This window comes from Buteo buteo, chromosome 16 (genome assembly GCF_964188355.1).
Source record: "Buteo buteo chromosome 16, bButBut1.hap1.1, whole genome shotgun sequence".
Lineage (NCBI taxonomy): Eukaryota > Metazoa > Chordata > Aves > Accipitriformes > Accipitridae > Buteo > Buteo buteo.
In genome coordinates this window covers 25,219,308-25,231,857 of record NC_134186.1, presented here as the reverse complement: position 1 = coordinate 25,231,857, position 12,550 = coordinate 25,219,308, and the positions used below count along the sequence as shown (strand labels likewise).

General features: G+C 36.3%; 1 protein-coding gene across 1 annotated transcript in view; it reads left to right on the top strand.

Moving 5' to 3' along the window:
* Positions 1 to 12,550, top strand: part of LUZP2 (leucine zipper protein 2) — a 282,593-nt gene that overhangs the window by 181,201 nt on the left and 88,842 nt on the right. Inside the window, exon 6 of the mRNA XM_075047108.1 lies at positions 3,309 to 3,371. Coding sequence (XP_074903209.1) covers positions 3,309 to 3,371 — 63 coding nt within the window. The remainder of the gene's footprint in view (positions 1 to 3,308; positions 3,372 to 12,550) is intronic.

The following is a 12,550-nucleotide window of genomic DNA, read 5'->3' as shown; positions in this document are numbered from 1 at the left end:
TCCACCTCCAAACAAGAATCTTAAGAACCATCACAAACTCATGTCTGCAATGTTTTTAATAAAAAGTTCAGATGTTCATTTCACTTCAAAAATATTTAGTTTAGTAACAGCCCTTATGATAGGTCCTAAATGTCTCTTTGACAAAAATCTGTTTTATTAATTAAAATAAAATTTACAGCTGAAAAAGTTACGTTCACTGAAGAAATCCTAGTAAGTAAAAATATATTTAGCTTTGCTTTAAAAGTATTTAACACTTTGTAGAAAGCTTTTTCCCAAAGGAAAGAATATTTCCTATGGTTTAGGTAATAGCCTAACCAGTTCTCCCTGGCTTTTGGAGTCAGTTCTTACATTATAACCTGAAAATTAGACCATGAAAATTAATATTGAGCTTGTTAAGGTTTCCAGATGCTGCCAAAATAGTTAGGTGTTAATGAATGCATTCCAACCCCACCTTAATTGCTCCTGTCTTAGTCCTGAACAAGATAGAAGAAGTCTGGAGGTAAGCAAATAAGCATACAGCTGAGCTTTGACTGTGTGGTAACGACGTTACATTGGTAATTTTCCATCCTTCGTCTGTAGTGAATAACTAACTATTGTCTGACTCTTAGAATTAGATCACTGCCATCTGTTAAAGCATTCTGTATTTCGATGGGGAAAAATTTAGTCTGAACATTTCAAGGTCACAAACTGCTGTGAATAAAGGCCACTGGATGGAAGCTGTTGCCTTTAATAAATGTAATGAGCTCTGAAACACACAAAGCTCTGAGTACTTTGGATGTCTGTCTCCAGGAGACAGAAGCAGTGTCCTTGCTTAATATTGCAACGTTCAGCCTTAGAACAATATATTTTCATTATGTATTTTCATAATTACAGCTAGATAGTAATTAAAGGCAGCCAACATGTAGAAAGAGGTGAATGTCAAACAAGAACAAAGAGTGGGTAGAAAGGAGGAAGAGCTGTAGAGAGTTTCTTAGTTTCAATATTCCATTTTCTGTGCCTTTTAATTTAGAGCTGGGTATAAATGTCCGTTCTTGTTTGTTATGCTGTCAGGATTTGGTGACTGAAAGTAGAATTCCTACTTCTCTTCTGGAAAATGGTATTATGCGTTGTCCTTGGGACTGAATAAAAGCACCATGCAAATGGTCTGATACAGACTGATCTGCCTTAAAGCATGAAATTATAGACATAGGTGCACTTAAATGGATAGATAGGGTTATCTATATATTAGCTCCAGTAGCCAAGCCATATAAATCCCTTCTATGTAGCTCTCTATAGCTGTACTTTATGACTAAGTGGTTCTTCAGTTGTTAGAGATTTAGAAGAAGAGCTTTAAAAATGCTGGTTTAATATCAAAGCAAAATTGAATGACTTCTTAATTAACATTGGTATTATTTTTTAAAAAGAAAGGCATGTAAAAAAAAAATTTGTTTTAATTATTCAGATAAGCTAAAACAGTAAGTTTGCACTATTTAAGATGTCCACATCAGTGATATCAGATGCATGTGTATGTGAATAGTAATTAACAAAAATTACTGGTTTAACTAACATAGATTGCTGGTTAAATGAACAGTACTGTGGTGTCTTAAATATCTCTCCCCTAGAAGATCCAAGCTGATACTTACAAGCTATGTATAGAGAGCACACAGATAATAATTTTGGTATCATATCTCTTCAATTATTTCATATATATTCAGATTTAGAAGTGAAGTGCTTTGAAGGAATATTAATATTCCCTTGAGAGTTAAGACTAAGAAAGGGAACACTTTAATGGAGGTCAGTATGTGATTTTTGTCAGTATTTAGTGGTAGCTGGCAAATCTTTTGAACAGCTGAAGAACCAAAACCCACCATGGGAATAGTCATTTTATGTTTTTCCCTATTAATCTTGATCTCATATTTTGATTGTGACCTTTATTTTTTGTTGTGCAAAATCTTCATATTTATTATACGGTATATATGGACTAAACTTCAGTATTTGTAGACGTGATTCCTGGGCAAGTGCTGAATATATTAATCTTCTGTTAAAACATCGCCCTCAGTGGTAGCTGGATGTGGAGTTAGTGTTTCCATAACCAAACCACTTAGACAAAGTTTTGGAAGGGTTTGCAAAAGAAGTTCAATTTATGCATGTCAGGTGGCACTAGTCTCATGGACCCCTTACCAACTTTTCTCTCTTAAGTGATGATCGTGTTCACTGACTTCTCTTTTGACACAGATGAGAGTGATGTCAGGTCTGGTGATGGTTTTTAAATCACTGACATCTGTCTACTTGGGTGTGGACATGATTCTAAGAAGAGCTGTCATATCATGGAGATTCCCTGCCATTTTTTTTCTGCATGACATCCAAACCATTAATCTCTAGGTCAACGTCTCTATAATCTAAATCTGTTTTCTTACAGAGGTTTTGTTTTTCTTAAGTCTGCTGCAATGTCAGAACAATGGTAGTTTCCCATGAATGTAGGTAGACTTTTGTATCAACAAAGGAGAGAATGCGGCATGAGGCAGTGGGTATATAGGGACGAATATTTTGCTAATGAGGGTATCCAAGAGCATCCTCCTTCAGAGTGAAATGAATGGTTCTTTTAATCCTTTTTGTTACAATTACATCCTTCTTTCTCCCATTATGTTCTATAAGCCAGCAGGAAAGCTCAATCCTGAGAGAAATTTAGACTGATGTTTAAAAACAGTCTTTTAAACTGTGTTTGATTAAATTCAGTCTCAAAACTAAGGTTGGAATTTCTACTTTCCAAGCGAAATTATTGAATTAAGTGGGAACTAAAGACCAGATTTGAATGCTTTCACATATAATACACTTAAACCCCTTGATTCTGTGGAATAATCTCATTAGGACCAGTATTGTAGCATTCAAACCACGTAACTGTGTTAGAAACCTGCTGTGATAGATGCTGTGTCCCTAGAGGGTAAAAAAAGTTTTAGATCATAAAATCAGTTAATAATGTTGTAAAAATTCTTAGTTCTCTGATTGGGCTTCATTACCAAAAATAAACACTGTATCTACAGGTGCAAAAGCAAAGTAAGCCTATTTACGTACAGCAATTTTCTTCTCTTGATTATAAGTTTTCTAGTAAATATCATGCTAAATGTTTGTAGATTCAGCAAATACCTAACTGTGGCCTATACCAATTTGGTATATAAACAGTTTTTTGTTTGGTTTTGTGTTTTGGTTTGGGTTTTTTTGTTTGTTTGTTTGTGTCAAAGCTGTCAGTAGAGTGAAAAAATAATTAATAGTTGAACTGATGTTTAGGTACATTTCAGCAACTCACACTCCACATTTCTTCAAACTTGTAGATTAACTTTTTGAAGACTGAAATGGAAAGGAAGAGCAAAATGATCCGTGACCTCCAAAATGAGGTAAGACGAACATTTGATTGTCATCTCCATTCAGAGTTTACACTGAAAGATTGTGGTTTTGCTTCATATTTAAAACACATGTTGTTGTAGTAGAAACATAAAGCTTCAGTGAAATACCCTAAACACAAAAGCTAACAAAAAAATCATGGTGTGCATGTAGAAATAGTCTTTTATTGAATGCAACTGTTGACTCCTTGCTACTGGTGCATAGGTCCATAGTACACCTCTGTAACTTTTGCTGTACTTATGAGTTGTATTTTTTCAGAAAGGAATACTTAATTCAGTTCTATAGATTATTGATACACAGTGAAACTTGATCCACAGTGTTATTAACTGCTTTAAAAATAAACAGCAAGAGGAGGAGAAAGGAAATACAATCTCAGAATTGAGATTCTTAATAAAATTTTAAACTCCCAAATTCCTAAAATGTTTTTTTTAAGCTTTATGTGTTATGAAAATTAATCCCAGATTGATCCCCAGAACACATAAAACATGTTTTATTTAATTTTTTTAATATTAAACTGTATTTATTGTGAAATTTGATCTTGGAATAGAAACTTAAAACATTTGACCAGCATCATATTTTTTTTTCCTCCTTACCTTTTTCTCCCCAAACAGTTTGTCTAAATCAGAATACAGTTTCCCTTTCCCTTGCACCATTTTGCAAAGAACTTTGCACTTGAAAGTATCTTATTCAGATGATCTCTTGTTCTCTTACCAACCAGGCTTCTTGTCTTTATCTGTTCTGTTCAATTCTTACATTTTGCTCTTCTAAACTGTTCTGAGTTTGATGTGTATGAAAACTTGATCTCCTTAAAGCACTTATTTAAAGAGCTCTCTGATATCTTTGGTCTATGAGAGTGTATATATATGGTCAATCTGAAAAAAAGCACACATTACTTTTTAACTTGGAAAGGAAATATTTATTTCAGTTGCTCACGTTATTTAAGCCACGTTCTCAGTTGTCTTCATCTACAGTCACAACCGCCTTGCTTTCTTTTCCCACCTGTGATCATTGGATGCTTTGCAATTAATTCTAATATATCAGTCTGATCCTATTGACCAGCCATAAAAAATCCTGTCTCCTATTGCACACAAGTAAATACATCATTAGTCAACATGCAAACCGTCTGACTGTTAATGATTTTCTTAGGTAGGTCAGTAGACTTCTGTAATATTTAGTGTATTTACAGCACATTTTAGAAAATCTGCTTTGAAAGGAATCTTTTTTTTTTTGGCATCAGAAGTATTTGTTTCTCAATTTAAAGATGGAGTGATTCAGCAACATTTTGTTTCCTGATACCCTCCTGTGTGAAGTTGCAAGAGCTGGCTGGGTAAAGTGGATGTACTGATGTTGCAAGTGTTTTAGGCCTACCACGGGTCCTTTCAGAGAAACATCTAATTTGCATAGCTACAATTTTATGTTTCCAATTGTATGTCACTCCGCAGAGTGACTAAACATCTCCATCACTACCTAAAATGAACGAGCAATTAAGAAGGCTGAACATTCCTTTGATTCGAAACATAGGTATGTTGACTTGGGTACATAGAGATGTACCATTTCATGCACATTTTACAACTGTGTTTCTCTCTTCCTTTGATGGGAAAAAAAAAAAATAAAAAAGGGAAGTCGGATGGAATTCTGGGGAACCTGAGCTCAGTGAAGGTACATAATGAATAAATTCACGCCAGTGGCAAATCCCAGTCACTGTGATGTAACAGATAGCACTCTGGGTGTGGCACAGTAGTGTGACTCCTCCCATCTTTTGAATGGCAAGACCACAAGAAATGCTCAATGGTCGATCAATCTCAGGATCTTGTCTGTGACAATGGCAATAGCAAACGCTATTGGGGCAGAGTGAGTGAGCCTGCCTCCCTTCCCACAGCATCTGCAATCACTGGGTTTGCGATGTTGGAAGATGTATCCCTGTGTATTCCCTGTAGCATATGTTTATGAACCTGCTGTCCATTAATTTCTCTGAATCTTTTTTTGATATCGTATACCTCCACAACTTCTTACACTGTCAAATTCCCTCTTACTTCACTGTTTATGTTTAATTTTTTTTAATGTCCTTTCCTATTCTCCTCCCTTAGCAAGCTTTTCTAAATTCTGAGTTGTTCCCTGTGTAGCCTTCTTAGCTTTATAGAGTCATTCAAGGTTTTAGGGGCTTCTAATACAGCATTTTTCAACAACTTCTAAGCAGTGTGTATGTTTTCTGGTCGTTTGACTGTTCCTTTCAGAATTTGTTACTATTTGCCTTATTTATACGTAGTACTCTTTCATGAGATTGAATGTCTGTGTGCTGGATTTATGTGTGTTTTGCTGTCCTGCCACAGTAGTACCTGTTATTGCACTTTGTTAGCAGTTGCAAACAGTCTGCCATTAGTTTCTCTTGAACTCAGCCCAAGGAAACCCTTGAGAACAAACCAGAATAATGTCTTGTCTCGGGGGCTGCAGTGCTGGCTGCAGTCATTTACTGTGTAGCTTCTTTCAGTCGCATAACAAATGTCTGGTGCTAAATGAACCTTCAGTCTGGTTAGGGTGTCTATGCTATATGAAGAATGAAAAAGATTTCTCTTCAATATCTTGGCAAATCCTTAGGGAATAGATAAACACATAGGGGAAAAGTATGAAAGTATAAAAAAAAATGAAGTATGAGCTTTTTTAATATATAAAAGTATAAAATTTTACTTATAAAAGTAAAAAGGTAAACTGAGTGGCTGACATTTATAAGATCATAAATATTTAAGGAGTACTTTTGATATGTATCTCCGCTATCCTGCCACACCTGGTTGTGATTTTGTCAAGTTTTTAAGTAAGTACTTTGACTACAAAACAGCAGAGAAGATAGATAGGGGTTTTGTGAGTCACTGAGTGCACAGTTTCTAGAGTCCTGTATAAATGTTGTTTGGGGCATTTGTGATCGAGGCTTCTCAAAATGCAAAAAAGAAACAGCATATTGAAAAATGATGATGACCCTTAGAGGTAAGGCTATGATTAAACTGGAGATATTGGTTTAGATGGGAAGTAGAAAACGTCAAGCAGCTAAAACAAATTTCCAGTTTCCTGAGGCCTTTAGTGACATGTGTTCTAGCCTAGCTCACCTGCTTCTCCTTCTTCCTCTATATATCCAAATTACATAGGGTTTAACTATCATTCCTGGGATTATTTAAAAAGATCTGTCTGATTTGTATTACTTGTCTCTTTTAGGTCATAAAAAGGGGGGAAGGGGGAAGTTTTAATGAGGAGAAGAAAAAGGCCACATTCTTCTCTAGGGAAATAGTGAATTAATGTCTAGATGCTCTAAATGGAACTACAGAACCTTCCAGTGCTTTCTACAAATGTTTCAAACTTTATGTGGGAATAAAAGGATTAAATCTTCCAGAAGAAGTATAGTAACAAAGGCATAACGAAGGGAAAGAGACTTAATATCATGTGCAGCAAAGAAGGAAATGAGGTGTAGAAAAAACGCAATAAAGATTTGGTCTTCTAGGTTTTCAAAATTGCATGAGAAGTGATAAAGGCCTCTTTCCTCCACCCCCACCCAAATGCCCCCCTCCCCAAGTTACAAGGGTTTTGCACGTCTATATGTTTAAGAGCAGAAATGATATGTTGAAAAAAAAAACCACCAAAAGGCAGGAAAAAGTTTGATGCAAGTACTTGACAGTGCTTGCATTCAGGTGATGTATCTGCCACTCTTTTATTACTACCCTATCCAAACGCATTCCTATAGATAAATACTGGAAAAGTCTGTACAAGTGATCTACTTTTTGTTTGTTTCTAATTTAATCGATTTATCTAAAATATTTCCATTTTTTTATGTTGTCAACTTGCAAGATGTTCCAAGAGCTGTAGGAGAATATAGTGGGCACTGCTTATTTTGCACTTATTTTAGGAGGAAACACAGAATAGTACTTGTGATTGAAGCAGCAATACGGTCCTAGCATACCCTGCAAATCAGAAGCTCCAGCATTGTGTTCTTGGCTCAGTCAACTAAACTTGCCTTGAGAGAAATTTGATTTAAGAGCATTGCTTAGTCCTTCTGTGCATCAGCTACTGTGTGGAAAAGGAACCAATAGCTATACCTACCTAACAGCTTTCTATTAAAGTTCTATGCTATGTTTGCCAGTTCTCTGAAAGTAAGTCCACTAATATCAGTTTTTCTGAATTTCAGTAATTGTTTTTGAGGGTTTCAATAGGGTCTCCATATTTTGACAAAGATTTGACTGAATTTAAATGGTATGATTTTGAGGAAACATTATGTTATCTAGGTCCTCCCTCCAATCACTGAATATACAGTATGCTTTTAAAAATCTTGCTTGTAAGATTGGATATACTATATATTTAAATAATTGATAGCATTTTCTATGTATTTTTTAAAATGTTATCTGCATACAGATATATAGAGATAGATGATGAAAATGGAATTCCTTTCATACCTACTTTTGTCCTTTCAAATACCACATTCGCCCTCAGTTTCTATCAGCAAATTGTGAATTTTGCAACATCAGGCTCTTCCATGACTGTAAAAATAATTCCCTATTTAGTTCTGTTCTTTCAGGGTGTGCCCTACTGCCATTCAACTTTGCAGTTCAGCGATGGGAATAGACAACAACAGCTTTCCAACTGAATGCAGCAGCTGTGATGTAGCATATGAGGAGAGGACATTGTACAGAAAGGCAATGATAGTCCCTGCTGTGGAGGAAAAAAAGGACCAGATAGAGTGCATAGGGATTATGTGTCTAAAAATACCATCTTTTTTAGAGGTCTCTAAGTGCTTCCTGCAACACCAGAAAAAATGTGCCAGGTTTCCAGCTGTAACATCGTGTGGATTGTGTTAATGTAGTCTAATAAAGGATTGACGTGTAAACAGATAAGCTCTTATTTTGAGAAGTTTCTATTACTGACAAAGAAATCAGGAAGATTGGAAATTCAAAAGCACTGGTGGAGCTAAGAAACTTGGCAAAAATGTAGAGTAAAATAGAATATGTATAGAAAATACTTTGAAAATTTTCACTTTAGGAGATGGCCTATTACAAAGTGAGCAGTTCACTTCTATCATGTCAGTCACATATGATTTCTGGAAAATTATGCCAAAACTGCTCTAAAAACGAAGCTAAAGCAGGATGCTGTGTTAACCCTTGTTTATACTAGAAAAATCATGGGTCTTAACAATTGCTATTTGGCATTCAGAACCAATCGTTTTGGGTGCAACTGTGAGTATGCATATATGTCATGGATTAATTTCTTAAATGAATGACTTTTCTGCATTGATGTGTGTTGTGCATTTTATTAGCTTGTCATTCATTTCCTACTGGTATAACTGTAAAAGCCATCTTCAGTTAAAGGTAAGTGTCCTAACTGAGGTATGATTATATAAGATTTTCTTGAGATAAAGGAGTCAGGAATTTTCCCTAAGAGTTAATAAATTATGTATATTCTCTACGGAAAGGTAGTGAAATGTTATTTAACTTTGTCACACAAACACTATAGTTGCCTCACGTTAGACTTAGAAGTGTGTATAAAAAAAGGTTTGCTCTTATTTAAATGATTTAATTACATTTGATTGGATAAGAAATGACTGTCTAGCTTGTCATATTATCTTTGCCCAAAGTGTTTTACAATATCTCTGTGTATACCTACATTAAGGTATGTTAATATCTTTACAGATTTACAGCAATCCCATGTATTTATAAAGTTGATCCAGTTGTTTATATCAGGCAATATATTTCTTTGCTGCTTAGGCTGTGGCAGAACTTTGTAAAACATGAATTACATAAAAGATGTATAGTAGTACAGGCAATACAAAGTAAACCAGGAGTGGAAAATGAATTTGCCTGCAGCCCTCAGTAATATGTGTTCTTTTTGCTGAGAAGCAGTTTTAAATAACTACCATGTAAACAATACTTTTGCTCTATTCTTGTATAAATTGTGGTTATACCTTTAGTGTTGAGTAAATCATCCTAAAACAGAATTTTCTCCAATCTCTCTGTGCTTAGCTGGACTAATAAAAGGTAAAGTCACAGCAGTTTAAAGTCTCACCTGATCTATTGGGAATTTCATGCCCTGCAGGGTGAATTCAGTTGAACTGCATTGAATTACGATGTGGGAAAAAAACCAAGAAACCTCCCTTAGTGAAGCAGAAATGAAATTTTAGGGCTTTGAGACTGTGTGCTCATACTATTCTACAAAGGAGGACATTGTAGTTCTTTACTCTCCATACGCTGCGGAGAAAACTAACTTTTTTTTCCCAAAGTTGAAAGGCCTGTCCTTCTGAGAAAAAAAGCGGGTAAAGTCATGTTTCCTCTTTGGGTACTGCATCGGTTCTACAATTCAGAAAACATCCACAAGTGTCAGAGGCAGGGGCACTGCCCAGGCAAAGGTGAATGAGCAGGAGGACTACAGGAGCAGCTTCAGATATCATCTTCTGCTGAAGGGCTTTGAATTCAGTATTGTTTCTTGATTGATTACACCTTCTTTCGAAATAAAATACAGTCCAATTTTAGAAAATAATTTGCTTAAAATTGTTCTATGAGTTTCTTTAATGAATATGATAAGGAAAACGTGGAAATGCAGTTTAATCAGTTGACAACGGCTCTTATGGAACGGTATGTGAGATCATACAGAAAACAAATCCTACTGCATCAAGATGGTCAGTGAGATGTGTTTATAGTGATACAGCAGCAACTGCAGTGAGCGTGTTGTGGTTTAACCCCAGCCGGCAACTCAACCCCACACAGCCGCTCGCTCACTGTCCCCCCGGTGGGATGGGGGAGAGAATGGGAAGGGTAAAAGTGAGAAAACTCATGGGCTGAGATAAAGACAGTTTAATAGGGAAAGCAAAAGCCGCGCACGCAAGCAAAGCAAACCAAGGAATTCATTCACCACTTCCCATGGGCAGGCCGGTGTTCAGCCATCTCCAGGACAGCACGATGACTAACGGTGACTTGGGAAGACAAACGCCATCACTCCAAATATCCCTCCTTCCTCCTTCTTCCCCCAGCTTTATACGCTGAGGATGACGTCCTATGGTGTGGGATATCCCTTGGGTCAGTCAGGGTCAGCTGTCTCAGCTGTGTCCCCTCCCAAATTCTTGTGCCCCCCCCAGTCTACTCACTGATGGGGTGGGGTGAGAGGCAGAAAAGGCCTCGGCTCTGCGCAAGCACTGCTCAGCAGTAACGAAAACATCCCTGTGTTAGCACCACTGTTTTCAGCACAAATCCAAAACATAGCCCCATACCAGCTACTCTGAAGACAATTAACTCTGTCCCAGCCAAAACCAGCACGGAATGTCAGCATAAGCTTTTGGTTTTAAAAGTTTTGTTCTCCTGACCTTGTAGACCGAATAGTGTAGGACACGTTTTCTCAGTTGCAGTTCAGTGGCGATCAGAATCAGAGCATCAGTTAAGGGAATATAACGGATCTGCTACATCTGGACCTCCCTCTGCTAGGGACTGCCATGTTTTTGCATTCTTCATTCATTCTTTACATCCAGATCCCGTGCTTAAAGATTCACAGCCATGAACTACTAGAATGTGAAGGGGATGTTTAAATAGGAATGTTTAGGTAAAATGTATCCTTAACAAATGAGAAGATTAAAAACTAAATGCATACCTATTAGGGCTCTCCTTTCACCCTGGTCTAAAGTTTTCAACATCTAGAAAACTGTCTGCTTGGGTTTTGCCGGTCAGCTTTTCAATTAAAGGCAGTGTTGAAAATCATAACAGTGTTCTTTTGTAATCTTGCTGAAGTCATTCTGATGTTTTTACTCAGTTTTCCCATGCTGCTCAGGACACTTTATTAAATTCTTATTTCTGACATCCTCCTTCATTAAGTCCAAAATTCCAAAATGGGTCTGAATTCTTTATTTTTTCTTACTCATCTAGTCTCAAATCTGTGTAATAGGCTTTTTATCCCTGAAGCTTAGTCTTTTTCAGTTGTCATTTGTAGCAAAATACCATCCATGGAGAAAAGAAAGAGTGATTTCCAGTCTGTGCCTTCATTTCCTTTCATAGGAAATTGCTACTGGTAATTAGTGCTCTTGTATACTGATGCTACGTAATGTGGTAGTGTCTAAGGTAAACATCTATAAATACTTCAAAGAATAGATTGTATAAGTCTTTGGGTAAGGGAGGTGCTAAAGTTCCCTGATGATCCATTTTGTTTTATTTTTATGCAAGTATAACAAGTATGTTTGAAACTAAGGGTTAAGAATAGAAAGTCCTAGTAGTTCCTTCACTACATCTTATTTCAAAAAGGCAGCAAAACATGAAATATAAGAGATTACCTTGAATAGTAAAGTTTAAGAGTTGTATTCTGTCCTTTGCACATGCAGCTCTCAATGACATCCGTTGCAGCTTCATCAGGCAACAGGGTAGCATGAAACCTAACTAAAATCTTTGATCTTTGAACCTGTACAAGAAGTTTTGTGAATCTTTGTGAATCTTATCCAAATCAGTGTTTTCCAGTGTTACAGATCTCAAGGGCAAGGTGGCTCAGAGCCAAGCTCCAGAGAACTTTAAGTGTAGATGAAATTTTATAATTGATGTAAAACTTTCCCTAAAGCTAGTGTAAATTTTGCCAAACAGGAAAAGAAAAGCGTTGATCTTATTTATTCATGTTATGCAGACAAGTGGAAAAGTTTGCTTTTAGTATCAAGATGTTAAAATTACCTAGTGGAAAGACTACTTAAAAGGAAGTAACAATGGCATGTGTGGTTAAAAAAAAGAGAATGTAAATTGATACTTCAAAATCTCGAGTAGACACTACTGATTTTTATCTTAGATGAAATAATAAAAGAGCATTTAATAATCAAATTTCCATGGTTCATAAAGAAAGAGAAGGCGAGCTGTTGATTTCCTCATTACAAGTAATGCTATCAATTACTGATGTTCGTCACTTAGGATCAGAAAGAGGGATTACCTTGAGGAGCTCTGAGTCATCCAAAGTCGGTGTCAGAATATTCTTTGCCTCTGAAAACACCACACAGTACTTAATAGCATAAGAATTTATAAAGGTATATGGGACATAAAAATACACTTGGTTTATTAATTTAAGAAGTTGCTTGATAAAGTTATGTTGCACCTGGAACGCTCCTGTCCTGGGCTGAGAGCTCTCCAGAGACTCGGAAGCTCAGACTACTAGATTAGATGGCAGGGACATGGCTCTCGTAGTTATA